The sequence below is a fragment of the Salvelinus namaycush genome, chromosome 12, assembly GCF_016432855.1.
Source record: "Salvelinus namaycush isolate Seneca chromosome 12, SaNama_1.0, whole genome shotgun sequence".
Taxonomy (NCBI): domain Eukaryota; kingdom Metazoa; phylum Chordata; class Actinopteri; order Salmoniformes; family Salmonidae; genus Salvelinus; species Salvelinus namaycush.
In genome coordinates this window covers 7,701,381-7,727,497 of record NC_052318.1, presented here as the reverse complement: position 1 = coordinate 7,727,497, position 26,117 = coordinate 7,701,381, and the positions used below count along the sequence as shown (strand labels likewise).

The window sequence follows — 26,117 nt, the reverse complement described above, 5'->3', positions numbered from 1 at the left end:
CCTCCCAACCCCTCTTTTTACACTGCTGCTACTCTCTGTTTATCATATATGCATAGTCACTTTAACTATACATTAATGTACATACTACCTCAATTGGCCCGACCAACCAGTGCTCCCGCACATTGGCTATCTGCATTGTGTCCCACCACCCGCCAACCCCTCTTTTTATGCTACTGCTACTATCTGTTCATCATATATGCATAGCCACTTTAACCATACCTACATGTACATACTACCTCAATAAGCCTGACTAACCGGTGTCTCTATATAGCCTTGCTACTGTTATTTTCAAATGTCTTTTTACTGTTGTTTTATTTCTTTACTTACCTACACACACCTTTTTTTCGCACTATTGGTTAGAGCCTGTAAGTATGCATTTCACTGTTGTATTTGGCGCATGTGACAAATACATTTTGATTTGATTAACTCAATTTTCTCCATCAGTTTAGTAAGAACAAGCAGCAAACTGATTGGGCGGCTGTTAGAGCCAGCAAAGGGTGCTCTACTATTTTTAGGTAGTGGAATTACTTTAGCTTACTTCCACACCTGTGGGCACACACTCCTTTAGGCTTTTAGTTAAAGACATGGCAAAATATGGGTGGCAATACAGTCTGCTAACATTCTCAATAGTTTTCCATCTAGGTTGTCTATATCTGGTGGCTTATCATTATTCATGGATAAATCTTTTTTCCACCTCTTCCACACAAACTTGACCAAATAAAAAAAACTGCAATCTTCTCTTTTATTATTAGATATTCAATACACAAATATGATGGTTCACTGTTGTCATTTCACTCCTCAGTTTGTCCACTTTACCAGTGAAATAGTCATTGAGTTCATGGCCCCATCATGTGGAGAATGTTTTCCTGGCACACATTATGTCCCTTGATACCAATTGAGCAACATTTCCACGCCCTGAAGAATTTGGGTTGTTGTGGAGGTAAAGGGGGGTCCGACCCAGTACTAGATGGGTGTACCTAATAAACTGCCAACAAAAGAGCCCAAACTTCGAGTGATGTATCAAATGTTTACTCAGCTTAGATATACCAGCTGAATACATACAGTTGAAGTCGGAGGTTTACATACACCTTAGCCAAATACATTTAAACTCAGTTTATCACAATTTCTGACATTTAATCCTAGTAAAAATTACCTGTCTTAGGTCAGTTATGATCACCACTTTATTTTAAGAATGTGAAATGTCAGAGTGATTTATTTCAGCTTTTATTTCTTTCATCACATTCCCAGTCGGTCAGAAGTTTACATACACTAAATTAGTATTTGGTAGCATTGCCTTTAAATTGTTTAACATGGGTCAAACGTTTCGGGTAGCCTTCCACAAGCTTCCCACAATAAGTTGGGTGAATTTTGGCCCATTCCTCCTGACAGAGCTGGTGTAACGGAGTCAGGTTTGTAGGCCTCCTTGCTGGCACATGCTTTTTCAGTTCTGCCCACAAATTTTCAATAGGATTGAGGTCAGGGCTTTGTGATGGCCACTCCAATACCTTGACTTTGTCGTCCTTAAGCCATTTTGCCACAACTTTGGAAGTATGCTTGGGGTCATTGTCCAGTTGGAAGACCCATTTTAGACCAAGCTTTAACTTCCTGACTGATGTCTTGATGTTGCTTCAATATATCCCCATCATTTTCCGCCTCATGATGCCATCTATTTTGTGAAGTGCACCAGTCCCTCCTGCAGCAAAGCACACCCACAACATGATGCTGCCACCACCGTGCTTCACGGTTGGGATTGTGTTCTTCGGCTTGCAAGCCTCCCCCTTTTTCCTCCAAACATAACGATGGTCATTATGGCCAAACAGTTCTATTTTTGTTTCATCAGACCAGAGGACATTTCTCCAAAAAGTACGATCTTTGTCCCCATATGCAGTTGCAAACCGTAGTCTGTCTTTTTTTTATGGCGGTTTTGGAGCAGTGGCTTCTTCCTTGCTGAGTGGCCTTTCAGGTTATGTCAATATAGGACTCGTTTTACTGTGGATATAGATACTTTTGTGCCGCTTACCTCCAACATCTTCACAAGGTCCTTTGCTGTTGTACTGGGATTGATTTTCACTTTTCGCACCGAAGTACGTTCATCTCTAGGAGGCAGAACACGTCCCCTTCCTGAGCAGTATGACAGCTGCGTGGTCCCATGGTGTTTATACTTGCTTACTATTGTTTGTACAGATGAACGTGGTACCTTCAGGCGTTTGGAAACTGCTCCCAAGGCTGAACCAGACTTGTGGAGGTCTAAAATGTTTTTTCTGAGGTCTTGGCTGATTTCCTAAGCAAAGAGGCACTGCGTTTGAAGGTAGGCCTTTAAATACATCCACAGGTACACCTCCAATTGACTCAAATTATGTCAATTAGCCTATCAGAAGCTTCTAAAGCCATGACACCATTTTCTGGAATTTTCCAATCTGTTTAAAGGCACAGTCAACTTACTGTATGTAAACTTCTGACCCACTGGAATTTTGATAGCAAATAAGTGAAATAATCTGTCTGTAAACAATTGTTGGAACAACTACTTTGTGAATGACACAAGTAAATGTCCTAACCGACTTGCCAAAACTATAGTTTAACAAGAAAGTGGTGGAGTGGTTGAAAACTTGTTTAATAACTCCAACCTAAGTATGTAAACTTCTGACTTCAACTGTACATTCAGTACAGTGGTGTCCATTTATACCCTTGGCTTTCACCCCCTCCCTTCCTCAAAGATGTACTTCAATACTTTTCTATCACCCAGGATTTCTCCGTGCTCACCACAGGACTTCTTATCAGTCAGGAGAGGCCTGGAGTTATTGGGAGTACACATTCCTAGTCCACTAAATCATTTGACTTCTCATACACAAAGAGCTTGAACCTAACACTACTTTCAATCTCTAAGGATATATAAAAACAATCTATTCATACTAAAAGGATATAATTATATAAAACAGTAATATACAATCTATTACCACAATATTATAGTCACAACAGCCAATGTTAACTGATATTTATTTGGAGTAAACCTCTGCAGCATTAGTGAAGACATGATCAATACAAGTGTCACAAACACTATCAGCATACACTCAGTTTGGTTGAGTGATAACCTGGATCATGTTACAGGCCTTAGTCATAGTAAGAAGCTTCCTCTTTAAAGGACATCTAGATAACCAGTCAATGTTCTGGTCACCAAGAAAATAAAGTATCAGAGACCTTATCTAACATCCCACACATTCTCCAGATACTGACAGTTAGCACTTGGTGGCCTATAGCAGCACCCTAAAAGAGACTTCAGATGAGGCAGGTGAACCTGCAACCACAGCACTTCTACTTCAATTGTCATGAGAACCTCTGAGCTTTACAGGAATATGGCTCTGAATATATACCGCAACACCTCCCCCGTAGATATTCCTGTCTTTTCTGTAGATGTTATATCCTTGTTTCCCTACTGCTGTATCAAAGGTGCTGTCTTAAGTGAGTCTCAGTAATGGCTAATATATTAATATTACCTAAGATTAGCAAATATTAATCTCATGAACTTTGGTTCTGAGGCTACATATTTATATCAGCTAACTTTAAACTTTTCCTGGGTAGCTTATGTAAAACTGAACTCAATGATAATAGGTTGTATTTCTACTAATTATATTTCTGATAACGTTATACAGTAGACTCAGAGTGAGGGTGGTTTTGGTTCCAACACCCAGTCATTACAGGATGAATTCCAGAAATACCAAAGTGTATGTAAAAATTATGCAACGGACGATAGCTGACATGACAGATATTTTATTTAGATAGTGGCCGATAAAACCACCCAAGCACGACGCCCATCTATAAAGAATTTCCACATGACAAAAGCACAACATTGACTTTGATGTACAAAACAAATGATACAGTATATAAATACTTGGCCATATAAGAGCAGCACTGTAATTGCTCAGTGGCCTTGTGTCCGCCCTGAGATTGAAAGGTTGGGAGTTTGATCCCCGGCCGCATCATACAAAGAGACTAAGAATGGGACACCATGCGTCGCTGCCTGGCACTCAGCATTAAGAAGATAGATTTTGGGTAAGGCCCTACGATAGACTAGCATCCTGTCCAGGGGGGTATACTTGTACGTCAAGCTACCTCAGGAGATCTGCTCCTATGAGCCATTCCAGCTAGCTCATGAAAGGCTACTTACTGTATTTACTCTGGGTTGTTTGAAATGCAGTATCCCCTTAAAGTTTGTTGAAATAGAAAAGCACTCCATTTTAATTTCCGCATTATGCTTAAGAGGGCAAAAATATAAAAAGGCATCCATTTGAGGAGCTCAGGTTTAGCACAAAAACAAAACAAACAATGACCTTAAAACCCTGTGCTCATTAACAGCCTCTCAGATGACACCTGTGTGTGAAAACAAAATTCCAAAGCCACCTTTTAATATCAGTCCAGACAAAGTGAATGGCAAGACCGAAACTTTCAACCTGAAGCCAAAAAAACCTCAACGCATAGCCTACAGCAGGGCGGTCTCCTACCCTGTTCCTGGAGAACTACCCTCTTAGAGATTGTCACTCCACCCTAGTTGTAACTAACCTGGTTCAGTTTATCAACCAGCTAACTATTAAAATCAGGTGCGCTAGAGTAGGGTTGAAGTTAAAACCAACAGGACTGTAGCTCTCCAAGAACAGGGTTGGAGTGAAAACCTACAGGATGGTAGCTCTCCAGGAACAGGGTTGGGAGAGCCCTGACCTACAGGTTGAATAGAAAACTGATCAACTGCATGAAAAGGATGATTTAAGTTAAGGTGTAGGAGACAACTCAGGATATATGAGCTACTTCGTGTGTGGTTTGACAACCTGTAGTACAATACCATTACACAGTGCAGTTAAAGATGCACTATGCAGAAATCATGCCGCCATTTCCTGGTTACTAATAGTTCTCCTAATTTCAGTTATACAAGCAAGTATAGTGTAGATAATCATTGTACCATCTATACAGCTTTGAAATATATTTTCCATAACCAAAACTATTATATTTCCAGCTTGTGTACAAAATCAAAAGTAAAATATGCAAAAATTAAACTAAAGGAAAGCATAGAAATAGCGTACAAAGAACATATCTACCTGCTTCTTAGACTTGCTTTCAAATGAGAATGACAGAGCTATAACTCACATTTCTATGTGAATTTGGTCGGGTCGCCCAAAAAGGTACATATTTCAGCTTTAATGTGATCAACAAACTATCATTTTACAATAAAAATAAACGTGCCGGTAAATATGAACAAAAACTAGGTCATGAGGCGCACATTAGCTGGTTCCCACTGGTCAATAGAGAAAATGAAAAACCAACATCTCTATTCTTTGTTTTGGACATCAATTCTGTGAGTCTGCATGTGCAGCTGTCATTACGCAGGCACTGACTGACCAAAGTTTACAATCACACAAGCTGCATAACTAACACACCCGTGACCACATGCAGTTAGCTAAGGAGGCTCTCGGTTAGGCCATGCGCTGGGGCCAACCTGAGAGGGCTGGGAAATATAGCGGGGAAGGGCACAGAGCTTTGGTGTTTCAGCAATTTAAAACGATTTCAGCTTTGTAAGACATGTCCTCTTCCGAGATGCAAGTTGACCTCAGAGTACCCAGATGTGCATGTATGCATGAGAGGGCCGTTGATATAGAAGACAGAATTAACTAACTGCTCTATTTCAACTCTCCTGCTTCAGTTGAATAACATTGAAAATACTTGTGCAAACCATTTTCTGAAGGCCTCGAGGCTCAAATAAATCTAAGAAACAAACATACAGAATAAAGAAGTTTTACATGAAATAGAAGATTCTGTGATGGTCGGTGGATGGGTCCTTAGTCCTGAATAGAAGGGGTTTGGAATTTATACTTTTGCGTGGACCCCTGTAGGCGGGTGTAAAAATGGAATGCAACAGACAGGGTAGCTGGCCACACCACTGCGATGGGGGTGCAGCACAGAAGGGCCTCTAGGGCCTGTCAAAGTTAATTGGGTTTGTTGGTCCGTTTGCAGGGTGTAGACCAGTGTTTCCCAACGCCAGTCCTCCAGTACCTCCATTAGCATACATTTTTTTTGTTGTAGCCCCAGACAAACTGATCTGATTCAACTCAATGAGGGCTTGATTAGTTGACAAGTTGACAGGAAGAATGTGTACTGGCTACAGGAAGAATGTGTACTGTTGGAGGTACAGGAGGATAGGAGTTGGAAAACACTGTTCTATACCAGGGTTTCCCCAACTCTGTCCCCCACCTGGGTGCACATTTTGGTTTTGGACTTATCACTACACAACTGACTCAAATAATCAAAGCTTGAAGAGTTGGTTATTCAAAACACCTATGTAGTACTAGGGCAAAAAAAGGAAATGTGCATCAGAGCCGCAGGACCGAGTTCGGAGGAACCCTGGTGTAGACAGACACACTCTTTAGAAGACAGAGATAAGGGCGAAGACCCCGTAGAGGAGGGCACAGGGGTACGCCACCAGAAGCTGCTGTCCGTCCATGGCCAGGGCCGAGATGAAGATCTTGGAAGCAGAGAAACTGCACCAGCCAATTATCGTGGCTGCGATGATTATTCCAAACATGCCTCTGAAAAAGGTAAATAAAGTTAGATCAGTTAGTAAAATGTTGGCATGGACCCGGACCACCAAACCCACCATTGCATAAAAAAAATATCATAGGGCAAACACTGGTTTGGTTTGATTAAGATAATTGCACTTTAATACTCCATAAACAAACAAATAGAGCATCAAGAGTCAAAGGCTGATTATAAAATTGTTGTGCACCACCTGACACGTACAATACACAGGTACGCTCTATTGTAGTGACACAGGACCTTACCATATTGAGCTAACCTCTTCTCAGGCCCATGTTTGTACTTACTGTAAAGACAAGATGACTCCGAAGCTGGCAAGGAGGATCATGGGTAGCAGGCAGTAGCCCAGTACGCTGGCGACACAGCCAAACGACACGCCGGTCATGCTCATTAAGTTGAGGAGGCAGTACATCCCCAGGCAGCCGATGGCACTGATGCCGTACACATAGCCAAACTGGATCTTTCCTGTCTGTAGCAGTTAGACAGGAACATATAGACAACTCATCAGCCATCTTTTACATAGTCATCTCTTCCCAGTACAAACAATGTTATAGCACAAGGTCAAATTTCAAATACATATTGATACTATGTAAGTGTTCAAGTGCTGTACTGCATCAATAGAACAGTTCTTACTAGAAGTAAGGTGGCTCCGAAGGCCAGACAGAACACCATGGGTCCAGCCAGGTCAGTCTCGTTCATAATGTTACCGTCTGCTGCCTTCATGGGGTGGAGCACCGTCAGGGTCTTCTGCCAGATGTGGTCAAAGTTTATGCCTAATTCTATGAGGCATACCCATGAAAGGATATTAAAACAATGTCAGATATAAGACAAAGGGTTGGGTGAGAGGGACAACTCATTCATACAATAGTCTAAATCTAGTCTATAATAGTCTATAAAAATCTATATACCTCCTAGAATGAAATACACTTTTTACATTTAAGTGAGATTACAAGCCAAGAAAAAAGTATTTATGACGAGAACACGTGTCTCACTATGACACCACTGTATCAAATGAGTGGAGTGGAAGATGTATGCCTAACTCCAAAATAAGCTCCTCCCTAGCAGGATGGCCCTGGGGGCTCCTCCCTAGCAGGGTGGCCCTGGGGGCTCCTCCCTAGCAGGGTGGCCCTGGGGGCTCCTCCCTAGCAGGGTGGCCCTGGTGACTCCTCCCTAGCAGGGTGGCCCTGGTGACTCCTCCCTGACTGCAGACCCATTTAGTGCACACAGCAGGATAACTGGGCAACTGACTTAGACTTTCCCGTCTCAGGGGGAACGCAACATGGATACAGAACAGATCTCACTAAAGATCTAAAAGTTCTACAGCTGCACCATTGAGATCATCTTGACTGGCTGCATCACCGCCTAGTATGGCAACTGCTTGGCAGCTGACTGCAAGACACTACGTCCCAGTACATCACTGGAACCGAGCTCCAGAGGAATGCCCTAAAAATGTTCCAAGACTCCTGCCACCCAAGTCATGTACCGTTCTCTCTGCTACTGCACAGCAAGCAGTATCGATGCGCCAAGTCTGGAACCAACAGGACCCTGAACAGCTTCTATCCTAAGCCATGAGACGGCTAAATAGTTAACCAAATAGCTACCCAGACTACCTGCATAGACCCTTTTTGCACAAACTCATCACATATGCTGCTGCTACTGTTCATTATCTATCCTGTTGCCTAGTCAACTTACCCCTAACTATATGTACCATCTACCTCAATTACCTCATACCCCTTCACATCGACTCGGTACCCGTGTATATAGCCAGGTTATCATTACTGTGTATTTATTCCTACTTATTTGTATATTTTTCTCTGCGTTGTTGGGAAGGGCCAGTAAGTAAGCATTTCACTGTTAGTGACTGGTTGTTTACGAAGCATGTGACATAACATTTGATTTGAAGACATCTGAAACCCATCATAGCGCTCCCCTGACTAGAGGTCGACCGATTCATTTTGGGCCGATTTCAAGTTTTCATAACCATCGGTAATCGGCCTTTTTGGACACCAATTATGGCCGATTACATTGCAATCCATGGGGAAACTGCGTGGCAGGCTGACCACCTGTTACGCAAGTGCAGCGTCAAAAAGGACCTTGGCTCCTTGCATCCACAAGGTAAGTTGCTTGCTAGCATTGAACTTAAGATTGAATGTTTTCTATAAGTTAACAAATCACTAGTTAACTACACATGGTTGATGATATTACTAGTTTAACTAGCTTGTCATGCGTTGCATATAATCAATTGCGGTGCCTGTTAATTTATCATCGAATCACAGCCTTCTTCAACGTCACCAAACGGGGGATGATTTAACAAAAGTGCATTGCCGAAAAAAGCACAATCTTTGCACAAATGTACCTAACCATAAACATCAATGTCTTGTTTAAAATCAATACACAGAAGTATATATTTTTAAACCTGCATGTTCAGTTAAGAAATTCATGTTAGCAGGCAATAATAACTAGGAAAATTGTGTCACTTCTCTTGCGTTCAGTGCAAGCAGTCAGGGTATATGCAACAATTTACTTGGCTCGTTTCGAACTAATTTGCCAGAATTTTACATAATTATGACATAACATTGAAGGTTGTGCAATGTAACAGCAATATTTAGACTTAATATTTAGACCGTATTTCACTGAAAGAATAAACATTTTGTTTTCGAAATTATAGTTTCCTGATTTGACCATATTAATGACCAAAGGCTCGTATTTCTGTGTTTATTATAATTAAGTATATGATTTGATAGAGCAGTCTGACTGAGCTGTGGTAGGCAGCAGCATGCTGGTAAGCATTCATTCAAACTTTACTGCGTTTGCCAGCAGCTCTTAGCAATGCTTGAAGCGCAGCGCTGTTTATGACTTCAAGCCTATCAATTCCCGAGATTAGGCTGGCAATACTAAAGTACCTATAAGAACATCAAAAGGTATATGAAATACAAATGGTATAGAGAGAAATAGTCGACACGTCATAATTCCAATAACTACAACCTAAAACTTATTAACTGGGAATATTGAACCACCAGCTTTCAGATGTTCTCATGTTCCAAGCAAGGAATTTAAATGTTTACTTTTTAAAATATTTTTTTACATGGCACATATTGCACTTACTTTCTTCTCCCAACATTGTTTTTGCATTATTTAAACCAAATTGAACGTTTTATTATTTATTTATTTATTTGAGACTAAATAGATTTTATTTATTTATTATATTAAGTTAAAAAAGTGTTCATTCAGTATTGTTGCAATTGTCATTATTACAAATATATAAATAAAATATAATCCGATTAAATCGGTATCGGCTTTTTAAAACTCCAATAATCGGGAGTTGAAAAATCATAATCGGTCGACCTCTACCCCTGACCTCTGCCCACTCTTTCACCTTGAGGAAATTCCAGTCTTTCATTCCCCCAATCAATCCCAAGTATGAAGCCCCCCATGCTCTGGCATATGTCTGAGAGTATAGGGTCCAATCGAAAAGCTCCACTTGGCTTCTGATAGATCTAGTGGAATTTGTGCCATATTGCTTAAAACTAGCCAATCCTCTCAGATCAACAAAGGTGCCTAGGGAGGTGGATGAAAGGGCTTGATTTGGGATAAAGCATTCTTTACCACCCCTTTCCCCTGTGGAGTCTCACCAACGGGTTATCCTTACCCTCCAGCAGCGGGGGCTCGTCGTCAAAGCTGCTGCCGTACATGGACTGTGTGGGGGAAGGTGTGAAGGCCGGTGTGGGCTGGTAGATCTGGCCGGTGTAGGGCTGCTGAGGTTGCATCATCCCTGGGGCTGCGTATCCCATTGGCTGGGAGTAGTCATACTGACCATATTGAGCCCTGGGGTGACACATAGGAACACTTCTCAGAACCCCTCCATGGCTTTATTAAACACAAACATGTCACGTCTCAAGCTAGTAAGGAACATGGGAACAGAACTAACAAAACTGGCCCTTGCGAGAAAATGGAGGAAAAACTGCATTCTTTTTCAAATTGTTGACAGGCTTTTCTAATGTGTAGCTATTCTCAGATCACAGTGAGTTAGAGAAGTGACTCATCAAATCAACGTTTATTGGTTGCATACACAGATTTGCAGATGTTCTCAGGTGCAGCGATACTCTAGCGTTTTTAGCGCCAACAGTGTAGTAATAATACCTAGCAATACAAAACGCACATAAAGTCAAATAAATTAAGCCCCTTTGCTTCCAGGCCAGCCTGATTCTTCGGGGCATGGAAACATTGCTCAATTGGTATCAAGAGACCTAACGAGTGCCAGGAAAACATTTCCCAAACCATCACCCCACCACCACCAGCCTGTACCGCTGACACCAGGCAGGATGGGGCCATGGACTCATGCCTCTTACGCCAAATCCTGACTGCCATCAACATGACGGGATTCGTCGAACCAGGCATTGTTTTTCCACTCAATTGTCCAGTGTTGGTGATCATGTGCCCACTGTTAGTTTGCACGATTCTTGCCATTCTCCTTCGACCTGTTTTCGCCCAAAGGACTACTGTTTTTTGTTTTGCACCATAATTTTCAGTAAACCCTAGACACCGTCATACATGCAAAGCCCAGGAGGCCGGACGTTTGAGATACTGAAACTGGCACACCTGGCACTGACAATCATACCACACTCAAAGTTGCTTAGGTAACTTTGTTTGCCCAATATAACATTCAATCAAACAGTAACTGATTGCCTCTGTCTGCTTTAAATAGCAACCCACTGCCACGTGACTGTCTGTAGGAGCGAACCATTTTCTTAAACAGGGTGGTACCTAATAAAATGGCCACGGTGTGTGTGTATAGATATACAGTACCAGTCAAACATTTGGACAACTACTCGTTCAAGGTTTTATTTTTACTATTTTCTACATTGTAGAACAATAGACAAAATATGAAATAACACGTACGGAATCAAAAAAAAGTTTCAAACAAATCAAAATCTATTTTATATTTGAGATTCTTCAAAGAAGCCACCCTTTGCCTTGAACGCTTTGCACACATTGCATTCTCTCAACCAGCTTCACGTGGAATGCTTTTCCAACAGAGTTCCCACATATGCTGAGCACTTGTTGGCTGCTTTTCCTTCACTCTGCGGTCCAACTCATCCCAAACCATCTCAGTTGGGTTGAGGTCGGGTGATTGTGGAGGTCAGGTCATCTGATGCAGCATTCCATCACTCTCCTTCTTGGTCAAATTGCCCTTACACAGCCTGGGTCATTGTCCTATTGAACAACCAATGATAGTGGGACTAAGCGCAAACCAGATGGGATATGGCTGCAGAATACTGTGGTAGCCATGCTGGTTAAGTCTGCCTTGAATTCTAAATACATCACTGACTGTCACTAGCAGAGCACCCCCACACCATCTCCTCCATGCTTCACGGTGGGAACAACACATACGTCGAGCATCTGTTCACCTGCTCTGTGTCTCACAAAGACACAGCGGTTGGAACCAAAAATAGCACATTTGGACTCATCAGACCAAAGGACATGTTTCCACTGGTCTAATGTCCATTTCTCGTGTTTCATGGCCAAAGCAAGGCTCTTCTTATTGGTGTCCTTTAGTAGAGGTTTCTTTGCAGCAATTCGATCATGAAGGCCTATTCACACATTCTCCTCTGAACAGTTGATGTTGAGATGTGTCTGTTACTTGAACTTATTTGGGCTGCAATCTGAGGCTGGTAATTCTAATGAACTTATCCTCTGCAGCAGAGGTAACTCTGGGTCTTCCTTTCCTGTGGCGGTCCTCATGAGAGCCAGTTTCATCATAGCGCTTGATGGTTTTTGCAACTGCACTTGAAGAAACTTTCAAATTCCTTAAATTTCCTCATTGACTGACCATGTCTTAAAGTAATGGACTGTCGTATCTCTTTGCTTATTTGAGGTGTTCTTGCTATTTTACCAAATAGGGCTATCTTGGGGACCCCTAACTTGTCACAACACAACTGATTGGCTCAAGTGCATTAAGTAAAGAAAATCCACAAATGAATTTAACAAGGCACACCTGTTAATTTAAATGCATTCCAGGTGACTACCTCAGGAAGCTGGTTGAGAAAATTCCAAGCGTGTGCAAAGTTGTCATCAAGGCAAAGTGTGGCTACTTTGAAGAATTTGTTTAACACTTTTTGGGTTACTACATGATTCCATGTGTGTTATTTCATAGTTTGATGTCTTCACTATTATTCCACAACGTGGAAGAGAGTAAAAATAGTAAAAATAAAGAATAACCCTTGAATGAATAGGTGTCCAAACTTTTGACGGGTACAAAATATTTTGAAAACATGTTTTTGCTTTGTCATTATGGGGTATTGTGTGTAGATTGATGATGAAAAAATGATTTAATCAATTTTAGAATAAGGCTCTAACGTAACAAAATGTGGAGAAAGTCAAGGGATCTGAATACTTTCAGAAAACAGTGTGTATGTATGTATGCATGTATATACACACACACACACTCCGGCCGCCCCAGTCAAAGACTATTCTCTCTGCTGCCGCACGGCAAGCGGTGCCGGAGCGCCAAGTCTGGGTCCAGGTGGCGTCTGAACGGCTTCTACCCCCAAGCCATAGGACTCCTGAACGGCTATATCATATATGAACCCAGACTTGGCGCTCCGGCACCGCTTGCCGTGCGGCAGCAGAGAGAATAGTCTTTGACTGGGGCGGCCGGAGTGTGTGTGTGTACTGTTTTACCCACTTTGTGTATATACTGTATGGGGGAGAAAGAAAATATATTTACAATTATTTCTATATGATATCTATATATATATATCATATAGAAATAATACAAATAATAGTAAATATTTTTTATTTCTCCCCCATACAGTATATACACAAAGTGGGTAAAACAGTACGTAAACATTATTAAAGTGACCAGTGTTCAATGACTATGTACATAGGGTAGCAGTCTGTAAGGTGCAGGGTAGAGTACCGGGTGGTAGCAGACTAGTAACAGTGACTACGGTTCAGGGGCGGGGGTACTGGGCGGGGGCCGGCTAGTGGTGACTGTTTAACAGTCTGATGGCCTGGCGATAGAAGCTGTTTATCAGTCTCTCGGTCCCAGCTTTGATGCACGCAGAGGAACTTGAAGCTTTTGACCCTCTCCACTGCGTCCCCGTCAATATGGTTGGTGGCATGCTCTCTGCTGTGCAGTCTCATGTAGTCTACGATTAGCTCCTTTGTTTTGTTGAAGTTGAGGGAGAGGTTATTTTCCTTGTATCACTTCTGTCTGAGTGCTATCCTCCTCACTGTAGGTTGTCTCATAGTGGTTGGTAATACCTCGTTTCAGGAAGTGATGTCACTGAGTACTGCCCCTAATATATATATATATATATATATTAGGGGCAGTACTAGGGGCAATATATATATATATATATATATATATATATATATATATATATATATATATATATATGAATGACCTTCCACCCCCACCTGGGATATGGATGCCTGAAGAAGACCCAAGTGTCAAATCGTTGTTATAAATAAACATAACCTGGGAGCATGAGCAGCGTTTTCCTTTCTGTTTTCCATGAGTTTGCCTACAACTCCAGCACCTTGATGTGCGTATGTTCTTCAGCTTTAGTAAACAGGCCTACCACTGTTTGGTCATCAGCAAACTTGATGATTATGTTGAAGACATGCGTGGCCACACACTTATGGGTGAACAGGGAGTATAGGAGGGGCTGAGCACGCACACCTGTGGGGCCCCCCTGTGAGGATCAGCGTGGCAGAGGTGTTGTTGCCTACCTTCACCACTTGAGGTCGGCCCATCAGGAAGTCCAGGCCTGCCAACCTTGTCCAACTTTTTAGAGTACCAGACGCGAGCTGGAAATTGGATATTCATGTGCTTAAACATTATGGATCACACCTGGTTCAGTTCAGTCCTTTGAAAAGGTATTTACAAAACAAATAAAATATTCATACTGATAAGTACAGAACATATAAAATATATGTTTTGTGGAATTAGCACAGATTGTATGTTTATACCATTACATGTTCAGTGTAGAATGGAGATAATTATCTATAACGTTTTTCTTAGCACATGCCCCCAAGTTTAGTCTCTATAGTAGAGGAACGCATGTCACCTCTCACAGGGCCAGCTCACAAGTATTGGCTTTTTAGACACGGCTCCTAAAATCAACACTAAAAGCAAAATAATTTTGAAAACATAAAAACAAAAACAAATAATTGCATCGACACAGACCGCAAACTGGTTACACAAAGCTTAAGTAGGCTACCTCAAAGGGAATCTGACCTCTGTTCGCTAGAAGAGTCCGGTGTTTCAGCCGATGTAAAGGTGCCTATTGGATTTCTTTGCAGCGCATACATAATTTCAGATTTTCGAAATTGATAAAATCTCAAATCTAGTGCAAAGGCATTTTAGAAGCATTGCCTCTTTAGCTAATACCTGACACTCATTCATTCTTCATCACAGAGTCTTCTAAACTCCCCACTCATTTAATGCCAAGATATTTATATTTCTTTTACTTTGTTATGCTTTTTGTGACGTGGATCATAATTAGTTACAGTCTATCAGGTTGCGTGATCCTCGTAATGTTACGTGGAAAATACAACTAATGGGACGCAGAATTAAATGTATCAAACTCGCACAAATTCAACCAGTTATTTTTCGTATTTACATTTCATTTCTTTCACTAGCAAATGCGAGTGAACTGCTGGCACTTTAGAGCCCACTGAATGTCCATCTAATGTTCGCTAACGTTAGCTTGAAACATTTAATGTTTACCTTTCCACAACACACGGAGTCGATAAGGGATTTGTCCATGTGTTTACGTACAACTGTGTCGGAAAACTCAGCATCACAAAAAACAGGAGGGGCAGACACGGGGTAGCTACGTCGCATAATGATGTATTAATCTCCATGTCCGTTGACACAAACTCCGTACATGTCTGCATGTTGCAGCTCGAGAATCGGGATGTTAGATATATTTTTCATTCAAATGTAAATACATATTTATATAAATAATCAGGCCCTATTCATTTCTGCATACTTTTAACTCGGATCTCGTACATGAACAGAATTGCGTAGTTGGTACGCAAAATGCGGGCATGTTGGCAGGTCTGCAAGTTGCACAGGGAGGGGTTCAGACCCAGGGCCCTGAGCTTAGTGATGAGCTTGGAGGGCACTACGGTGTTGAAGGCTGAGCTGAAGTCAAACAGCATTCTTACAAAGGTGTTCCTCTTATCCAGGTGGGATAGGGAAGTGTGAAGTGCAATGGTGATTGCGTCATCCATGTCGGTTAAATCTGTCGTTCTGCCCCTGACCAAGGCAGTTAACCCACTGTTCCTAGGCCGTCGTTGAAAATAAGAATTTGTTCTTAACTGACTTGCCTAGTTAAATAAAGATACAATAAATTTAAAAAAGGTGGAAGTGATACATACGGTCCTTAACTTGCCTCTCAAAGTACTTCATGATTAATGCACTGTTAACAGGTTGACAAAACTTACTGTTTGTAGGGATCTTCTGTGTTACTGTAGCCATATCCAGCAGGTTGCCCGTGGTCATCTACACTGTAGCTGGACTGGTAGAAATCTGTGTTGAGGTTGTCAAACCCTGACCCTGACATTTCTGACCGTCTGCAAAAAACAAATGGTTCACTAAGAATAGTAAGGCTGGAGGAGAAAATTGTCAACAGTATTCAATAGATGGCATAGCACAGCTTCTTGACGCATAGGTATCTGGGAAGTTCTTGTGTGTCTTGTACTTATTCCTGCCCTTCGTCCTTTCAAGTAACTAGCTAAATCAGATTAGCCTAATGAGATGGCAAACGTTAGCTAGAAACGCAGCATCTTGGGGAACGCCATTCGCTTACTTTCAAGGCGTTAATCCATCTGAACAGTGATGTTGTGCAATCATACCAAACTCTAAGGATTCCGTTTTCATTTGGGATAATAGCTAGCTAGTTGCAACAGCTAATAATGTCGGTGCAGCGAAGATACTGATAACCAACACCTTCGCCTGGAAACCCAAAGTTGAATTACATTGAATTCTACGTCGGGCTGAAATGAATGTTTGAATCAGGAAAGTTTACTCTCACATTCTCTACAAGCCACAAAGTTGAATAAAAGTATATTTTAACTTACTTTACCGGTTGTCCGTGCGGTTGGTCCTTTTGGGGGTAGGAATGTGAGACAATATTCACAGGAAAGTATAATTAAATGAACGTTTTAAAGCGCTGGTAGTGCATTTACATTTCTATCACCTGAAGCTTGGCATAAGATTAAAATACACGCACGAGACCCATGCAGACTTGCTTAGCTGGTGCACGAGTTTATTTTGTTCTGCCCGCATGTTTCAGGTGTAGAAATCTGAACACACTACCAGGCTTTGAAAAGTTTATGTAATTATACTTTCCTGTGGATATATTGTCTCACATTCCTACCGACAAAAAGGACCATCCGCACGGACAACCAGTAAAGTACGTGAATATATAGAAAATATAATTTTATTCAACATTCTGACTTGTAGACGTCATGAGAGGTACCTTTCTTGATTCAAACGATAATTTCTCCCCGATATAGAATTCAACGTAATTTAATGTCTAGTTTCCAGGCAACTAACGCCTTAGTTTGTGGTTGCACTCTTTACTGCTGCTAGATTGGCAAATACTGTATTTACGTTAGTTGCCAATTTTAGGCTGCATTTACAGGTAGCCCATTCTTTTCTTTTTTTTTTTACACCAATAGGTATTTTGACAAATCACATCAGATCTTTTTCAGAGCTGAACTGATTGAGCAAAACGCCAATTAGTGAAAACAAGATCAGAATTGAGCTGCATGTGTAAAAGTACCCAGGCAGACTTAGCTAACGTTAGCTTTATTCAGGAGTTCAATGAAAATATAGCTAGCTAAGGTTCGTTTTTTAACTACGCAATTCGGCACCTGGCTTGACGGTAAAGTTATTGTTGGGTAACATTAGTTAGCTAACTCATTTTGCTAGCCAAAGTAGTGACCAGCTAGCCAACCAACACAAAAAGGTGATAGGTAGTTTGCTAACGACGTCAGCTAGCTAGGTCACAGTTAACGTTAGCCAATAATAATGTAGCGCAATGTTTACTAAATTAAAACGATATCTAGCTAACTCGTTGGTTTACTAAAACGGTGGTAGCTACCTAATTATCAGCTAACTATGCAAATGTATTTAAAGTTAACTAGCTGGCTGTTGCCTAGCTTAGACTTAGAGCAGAATGTCAGAGTGGCTGGTACGTTAGCTAGTTTATAGCACAACTGAACATACTAAATTAATGTGGGCCTCGATAAATACTTAATCAAGCAATATATATTTTTTTATGTACTATGGCCTTTACAAAGCAATACTAACTGTTTTACCTGCAACGTTGAACAATTCAACTCTGGACTCCGCCAACTTAGCTACGTGTCAAGAGAATAATATCAGCGTCTCATCAGCAACACTAAAACAGTACTTCCGGGTCACGTATTCCGAACATTTTTTTAAATAAAAGTCCTCCACGTAATAGTAGAAAAGTGTCAATAACTTGTATTTATTCATGTCATATAAAAATATTAATCCCATATTTAAGTGACACACGCATTATGACACACACATGGACTGTAAAGTCCATGGACAATAAGAGCATCTCCTCCCAGCTGCCCACTGCACTGAGGCTAGGAAGCAATGTCACCACCGATAAATCCACTATAATTGAGAATTTCAATAAGCATTTTTCTACGGCTGGCCATGCTTTCCACCTGGCTACCCCTACCTCGGTCAACAGCCCTGCACCCCCCACAGCAACTCGCCCAAGCCTCCCCCATTTCTCCTTCACCCAAATCCAGATAGCTGATGTTCTGAAAGAGCTGCAAAATCTGGACCCCTACAAATCAGCCGGGCTAGACAATCTGGACCCCCTCTTTCTAAAATGATCTGCCGAAATTGTTGCAACCCCTATTACTAGCCTGTTCAACCTCCCTTTTGTATCGTCTGAGATTTCCAAAGATTGGAAAGCTGCCGCGGTCTTCCCCCTCTTCAAAGGGGGAGGCACTCTATTCCCAAACTGCTACAGACCTATATCTATCCTACCCTGCCTCTCTAAGGTCTTTGAAAGCCAAGTTAACAAACAGATTACCGACCATCTCGAATCCCACCGTACCTTCTCTGCTATGCAATCTGGTATCAGAGCTGGTCATGGGTGCACCTCAGCCACGCTCAAGGTCCTAAACGATATCGTAACCACCATCGATAAGAGACAATACTGTGCAGCCGTATTCATCAACCTGGCAAAGGCTTTCGACTCTGTCAATCACCACATTCTTATCGGCAGACTCAACAGCCTTGGTTTCTCAAATGACTGCCTCGCCTGGTACACCAACTACTTCTCTGATAGAGTTCAGTGTGTCAAATCGGAGGGCCTGTTGTCCGGACCTCTGGCAGTCTCTATGGGGGTGCCACAGAGTTAAATTCTCGGGCCGACTCTCTTCTCTGTATACATCAATGAAGTCGCTCTTGCTGCTGGTGATTCTCTGATCCACCTCTACGCAGACGACACCATTCTGTATACTTCTGGCCCTTCTTTGGATACTGTGTTAACGACGAGCTTCAATGCCATACAACTCTCCTTCCGTGGCCTCCAACTGCTCTTAAATGCAAGTTAAACTAAATGCATGCTCTTCAACCGATCACTGCCCACACCTGCCCGACCGTCCAGCATCACTACTCTGGACGATTCTGACTTAGAATATGTGGACAACTACAAATACCTATGTGTCTGGTTAGACTGTAAACTCTCCTTCCAGACTCACATTAAGCATCTCCAATCCAAAATTACATTTAAAATTGGCTTCCTATTTCTCAACAAAGCATCCTTCACTCATGCTGCCAAACATACCCTCGTAAAACTGATCATCCAACCGATCCTTGATTTCGGCGATGTCATTTACAAAATAGCCTCCAACACTCTACTCAACAAATTGGGTGCAGTCTATCACAGTGCCATCCGTTTTGTCACCAAAGCCACATATACTACCCACCACTGCGACCTGTACGCTCTCGTTGGCTGGCCCTCGCTTCATACTCGTCGCCAAACCCACTGGCTCCAGGTCATCTACAAGTCTTTGCTAGGTAAAGCCCCGCCTTATCTCAGCAGCACCCACCCGTAGCACGCGCTCCAGCAGGTATATTTCACTGGTCATCCAAAAAGCCCATTCCTCCTTTGGCCGCCTTTCCTTCCAGTTCTCTGCTGCCAATGACTGGAACGAACTGCAAAAATCACTGAAGCTGGAGTCTCATATCTCCCTCACTAACTTTAAGCACCAGCTGTCAGAGCAGCTCACAGATTACTGCACCTGTACCTAGCCCATCTGTAAATTGCCCATCCGTAAACAGCCCATCCAACTACCTCATCCCCATACTGTATTTATTTATTTATCTTTCTCCTTTGCACCCCAGTATCTCTACTTGCACATTCATCTTCTGCACATCTATCACTCCAGTGTTTAATTGCTATATTGTAATTACTTTGCCACCATGGCCTATTTATTGCCTTACCTCCCTTATCTTACCTCATTTGCACACACTGTGTATAGACCTTTTCTACTGTATTATTGACTATATGTTTGTTTATTCCATGTGTAACTCTGTGTTGTTGTAAGTGTCAAACTGCTTTGCTTTATCTTGGCCAGGTCGCAGATGTAAATGAGAACTTGTTCTCAACTAGCCTGCCTGGTTAAATAAAGGTGAAATTAAATTTTAAAATATATATATATTTGGGTTTTAAAACATGTTCTAAGGTCAAATAAATGTCCCCAATGCAAATCAATGTATCTGAAATACATATTAGCTTATAGAGCATAAAATATTCTAGGTGCTGCAGTAAAAGTATTATAGGGAGTACTCAGTAGGGTATGTAGAATCTATATTTGGTGTCATTTCATGGGGCTCTGAATAATACGGAATGCTTACAATGAGGTGCCTGGACACCAGAGTATGTGAGTGGAGTTGAACGGTCGGAAATCCCGCTCATCACTCATGGTGCTCCACATCCAATGCTAACAACCGCTCTGCACTCACAGGAAAAAAACTGCAGCTCCGAATTCACTCCATTCATTAAAATCACAATTTAACCAACACCCATCCATTTTTGTGAGTACCTGGAGCTACCATATGATTTGAATAAAAAGTATTTTAATAAACATGAAAAGGTGAATGTAAGAAGCGCTCATCATTTCAAATAGGCTACATGTCATATTAAACAGCATATAAACACTAAATAGGTCAGTAGTCAGACAGGGAGCCTAAGAAGAAACGAAAATTAATTATTTAAGCTATATTATTTATATTATTTCAAGGCTATAGCCTACAAAGAAATGCATTGTGAAGTATTTGCGAGTACGACAACAGGCTGGTAGGGACATAAAGCGCTCACCATTTAAACAACATTTCTTTGTATTAAAACATTATAGACTATAAATTGCCCATATAGGCTGTGACTTAGAATTAAATACAAATTAAACCAAAAATGCCTTATGAGACTCAGTGCCCTCAAATTTATTTTTAAGAAACACGAGTTTCAGTCTCATGCGATGGTGCCTGGAGAGCAAGCTAGCAGCAGAGAATATCCTCTCCGCTCGCGGAGCCCTTGGGGATGCTAAACACCCTTCGGGCCACTCTTGCCAGGGTGGGCAGAGATGCAGTTTTTTTTGTCTTCTTCTATAAGTAGGCCTAAAGATTTTAATGCAAAATAACCTAATCAAAACGGAAAGCTCCTTGAAAGTGAGAATATACCAGGCCTATTATATAGATAATATAACAAAAATGAACGAAACTTTTAAGAGATCTGATTTTTTTGTTTATAAATACTTTGCTACAATGACACACTTGATTAGCTACCCAACTCGTTCCTTTATTTTAGCTTGTGTATGTAACAAGTACACCATCATGCTTTCGGGATATGTGTCTTTTCAGATTCCACAATGATTCTTTAGTTGTGGACACTACATTACCGCACTCTCTCTCTTGCTCTTGGTCCTCATCTTAGTAAGTCACCTTGATTTTGCACCTTTGTCTTTTATCAGTTTCTTTATGAAAATATTTTGCGAACTCCATAACAGTAGCTAAAGCAAGGGGCTATAGCAGCACACATGTAGACTACAAATGCATGCTAGGCCAGGCATGCCCTGAGATCGTGAAGTGAGCGCTACTGGAGCGGGGAGAGAAGGCTGAAGCTAGCCTTTTGGAATCTCGCTCTTCACTCCAGTCACATTGTGTGTGTTCTGCTCCTCTCTCCTTACGCTCCAGCTCCGCTCCGCTCACATACTCCGCTGGACACTATATAGTAAAAAATATAGCACTGTACAGGAAAAATGATTATTTGTGCCGATGTTTAAGTTTTTCTTTCAGTAATTGCATCGACTTGATTTCCAAAAAGTTATTTGTGTTGTTCAGACTTTATGTATCTCGTCCAATCACACATTTCTGTTCTGCGCAGCCAAACATCAGAGGTTGGCATTGGCTATTCATTCCCTGAGCACCTTATATAAGGCACTATTATGTAATGACAATGCAAGTTGCTCCCTCTCTGGAGCTTGATTTTATTTTATATCCTTTTCTGAGTGACTGAAATTTTATGATATCGAAAATGTACTACACAGTAAGGATTGGACTCTTCAATCTTTCATGCAAATAGGCCTACCCATGAGAACGTTTTGAAGTACCGTACCTACCTCATCTCTCCGAATGGACCCTCTCCCCTTCATCACGAGTCAATGTAAACACACAATTATTATGATTTGTACGCATAAACCCTCCAAAATTTGCCTCATCTGCCAAAACACATTTCAGTGTATCCTCGTTTATTTCAACTTCAACCTCTCCAGTTAAATGCTGCTCATCTGATTCCGTTTTCATAGAGTTTAAGATTTCCTCATCTGATAAACCTCTACCATAACTTTCTGTATCTTGGGATTCTGAGATTTGATTGAGCTGCACCACTGACACTCCATCATATGACATCTTGGCTACATCAGGATAAAAATCAGAAGCATGTTCTTTATCATCAAAAGTGTCGCTGTCTGTGGTGCTGATATGTGTCTCACTGTTCAAGTGTCTACATAAAGCTTCCTATGACCTACCCAGCCATTTATTCAAACTCACCTGTTTTGTATTCTAGTGAGTAGACTGGGCCCTGGTTTTATGGACACACAATCAATCGTTTTTTCCAGTACAGTGCTATATTTGTACCTCATAGTGTCCAGGCAACCCACTTTAAGCTGTTTGACCACAGAAAAGTCCAGCAACACTCCATATTATTCGGAGCCCCATGAGACGACAACATATATAGATTCTACAGACCCTACTTTTACATCGGCACAAGTAATCGTTTTTCCTGTACAGTGCTGTATTTGTACCATATAGTGTCCAGGCACCTCATTTTAAGCTGTTTGACCATAGTAAAAGTCCAGCAACACTTCTTATGACCTACCTTTTTGTTCAAACTCATTTGATTTGTAGTGACTAGACTGGGCCCTGGTTTTATGGACACATTGTCAATAATTTTTCCTGTACAGTGCAATTTGTTTGTGCAATACAACAAAAGTACAATAAAACTTTTATTAAACATTACATTTCAATGTTTAAGAAATGTACTACGCAAAGCTGCAAAAAATATAGATTCCGTACCAACCTAATAGCGTTTTACCGTGACTTTTATTTGGAAGGCAAAATCCAATAACCGGAAGTCTTAATGTAGATAGGATCCAGCTACAGAGCTTCTGAACCCGTAGGACTCAACATCGCGAGACTTCCGGGAACGCTTGCCGGGGTTGGGGTGAGGAGGGGGGTTGAAGGGGGGGGTTGAAGGGGGGGGGGTTGTGAAGTCAATGAGAGAAGTGAAAAATTCTTCCTTATTCATTTTCTCGAAATGTAAATGCACAACCTAGATTAGAGCCAATGTTTTAAGTAGTTGAACATGTTATTACTCCAACCTCATGAAAGAGGCAAACTGACACGATTTAATTTTCGTCAAAAAAAACTTTATATTCAAGGAGTGCCTTTGAGGTGACGGTCTGCACATGCGCAGTTCGGCGCAAGACAACCGTTAGACCCGATGGCGTATTTCTGCGCATGCGCTTAACTAGCTGACGTCGCAATGACATCGCCTACAAGTGTGATCGGGGATTTTTATTGGAGAAGCAGTTTTAGCCTTCATACTCTTCTGTCTTTGATCCAGCTGGTGTTTCTGCAATGACGCTAATGAGAAAAATAAAATAATGTATTTATTGTCTTCCCCGGTCGTGCTAGGTTGCAGATGGGTGCACCAAAGGGTCCAAATTCTTGTTTGCAAATACATTTTGGCGCCACCCTTTGGCAAGCAAAAGTATTGCATGGAGAGAGGAAAAAAATATTACACACCAAAATATTTTAGAAACTCAGAGGAAGTTATCCGATTATGGAAATATACAGGTAGAAATGTCTGTGACATGGTAGGAACCACAGTATTTCCCTTGTGGCCCTAATTTGTGGGGAACATATACATTGTATAAAATCACCCCTTTAACAACTGTTCAGATGAGAGCTTTGTTCATGAAGGTGTGTAGAGACTGTGGCGTCATTGACAATCTGTGTCTGTTTTGAGAACCATGGTGCCATGATAAATGTTTGGGGTGTGGTTGGGACACATGCACACTCACTGGACTCTACCCACACACTCACACGTACTACACTGACACTCCAACACACACATACACTCACTACATATGCTCACACACACAAGACACACACACACACACACACACACACACACACACACACACACACACACAGGAATATTGACGCCACACACACACACACACACACACCCACCCACACACACACACACACACATTCTTCACATACTGCTGCTACTCTATTTATTATCTATCTGGACTGCTTCGTCACTTTTACTCCTACGTACAGTACCAGTCAAAAGTTTATGTATTTTTTACTATTTTCTACATTGTAGATTAATAGCGAAGACATCAAAACTATGAAATAACACATATAGAATCATGTAGTAACCAGAAAAGTGTTAAACAAAATAAAATATATTTTACATGTGAGATTCTTCAAAGTAGCCACCCTTTGCCTTGATGACAGCCTTGCACACTCTTGGCATTCTCTCAACCAGCTTAATGAGATTGTCACCTGGAATGCATTTCAATTGACAGGTGTGCCTTGTTAAAAGTTAATTTGTGGAATTTAAGCAAAATAAGCAAAGAGAAACAACAGTCCATCATTACATTAAGACATGGTCAGTCAATGCGGAAAATGTGAAGAACTTTGAAAGTTTCTTCAAGTGCAGTCGCAAAAATCATTAAGTGCTATGATGAAACTGTCTCTCATGAGGACTGCCACAGGAAAGGAAGACCCAGAGTTACCTCTGCTGCAGAGGATAAGTTCATTAGAGTTTCCAGCCTCCAAAATTGCAGCCCAAATAAATACCTCACAGAGTTCAAGTAACGGACACACGAGCAATGGACATTAGATTGGTGGAAATCTGTCCTTTGGTCTGATGAGTCCAAATTTTAGATATTTGGTTCCACCCGGCGTGTCTTTGTGAGATGCAGAGTAGGGGAACGGATGAGCTCCACATTGTGCCGTTCCATTATCATGCTGAAACATAAGGTGATGGCAGCAGATGAATGACACGACAATGGTCCCCAGGATCTCGTCACGGTATCTCTGTGCATTAAAATTGCCATCGATAAAATGCAATTGTGTTCACTGTCCGTAGCTTATGCCTGCCCATACCATAATCCCACCGCCACCATGGGGCAGTCTGTTCACAACGTTGACATCAGCAAACCACTCACCCATACAATGCCATATACGTGGTCTGCAGTTGTGAGGCTGGTTGGACGTACTGCCAAATTCTCTTAAACATCGTTGGACATGCCAGTCAGCATGCCAATTGCACACACCCTCAAAACTTGAGACATCTGTAGCATTGTGTTGTGTGACAAAACTGCACATTTTAGAGTAGCCTTTTATTGTCTCCAGCACAAGGTGCACCTGTGTAATGATCATGCAGTTTAATCAGCTTCTTGATATGTCACACCTGTCAGGTGGATTGATTATCTAGGCAAATGAGAAATGCTCACTAACAGGGATGTAAACAAATTTGTGCACAAAATCTGAGAGAAATAATATTTTTTTTGTGTATGGAAAATTTCTCTGGTCTTTTATTTCAGCTCATGAAACATGGGACCAACACTTTACATGTTGTGTTTATATTTTTGTTCAGTGTATATAGCCTCGTTATTGTTATTTTATTGTGTTACTATTTTCTTTTTTCTTTTGACAATTTTTCTTACTTTTTAACTTGCATTGTTGGGAAAAGGCTAATAAGTTAGCATTTCACGGTAAAGTACACCCGATTTGGGAATGGCTCTGATAAGATGAATGGGTTAGTGTAGGTATAGGAGGCTGGGGTTGTAAAGGCTATTAGTAACAGATAGAATCTGAGGGCAGAAATCTTTCAAAGACAAGTCTATGAGATGCCCTGCATGAACAATGCCAGCCTCTTTCATCAGGACGA

General features: G+C 41.4%; 1 protein-coding gene across 1 annotated transcript; it reads right to left on the bottom strand.

Moving 5' to 3' along the window:
• Positions 1 to 3,749: 3,749 nt before the first annotated feature.
• On the bottom strand, positions 3,750 to 17,996 carry LOC120056865 (protein YIPF5-like). Its single transcript, XM_039005118.1, has 6 exons — positions 17,917 to 17,996; positions 16,036 to 16,164; positions 10,226 to 10,401; positions 7,210 to 7,355; positions 6,864 to 7,045; positions 3,750 to 6,569 (listed from the first exon to the last, which is right to left on the bottom strand). Exons 2-6 carry the CDS (start codon positions 16,152 to 16,154, stop codon positions 6,407 to 6,409), a joined length of 786 nt encoding a protein of 261 aa, XP_038861046.1. The 5' UTR covers positions 16,155 to 16,164; positions 17,917 to 17,996; the 3' UTR covers positions 3,750 to 6,406.
• Positions 17,997 to 26,117: the final 8,121 nt, after the last annotated feature.

Excerpts from the sequence above, each read along its gene's own strand:
- LOC120056865 (XM_039005118.1), bottom strand. The coding sequence starts at position 16,154 with ATGTCAGGGTCAGGGTTTGACAACCTCAACACAGATTTCTACCAGTCC. Across the intron at positions 7,356-10,225 it reads CGAGCCCCCGCTGCTGGAGG|AATTAGGCATAAACTTTGAC; the intron begins GTAAGGATAACC and ends TATGCCTCATAG. Across the intron at positions 7,046-7,209 it reads TCGGAGCCACCTTACTTCTA|ACAGGAAAGATCCAGTTTGG; the intron begins GTAAGAACTGTT and ends TAACTGCTACAG.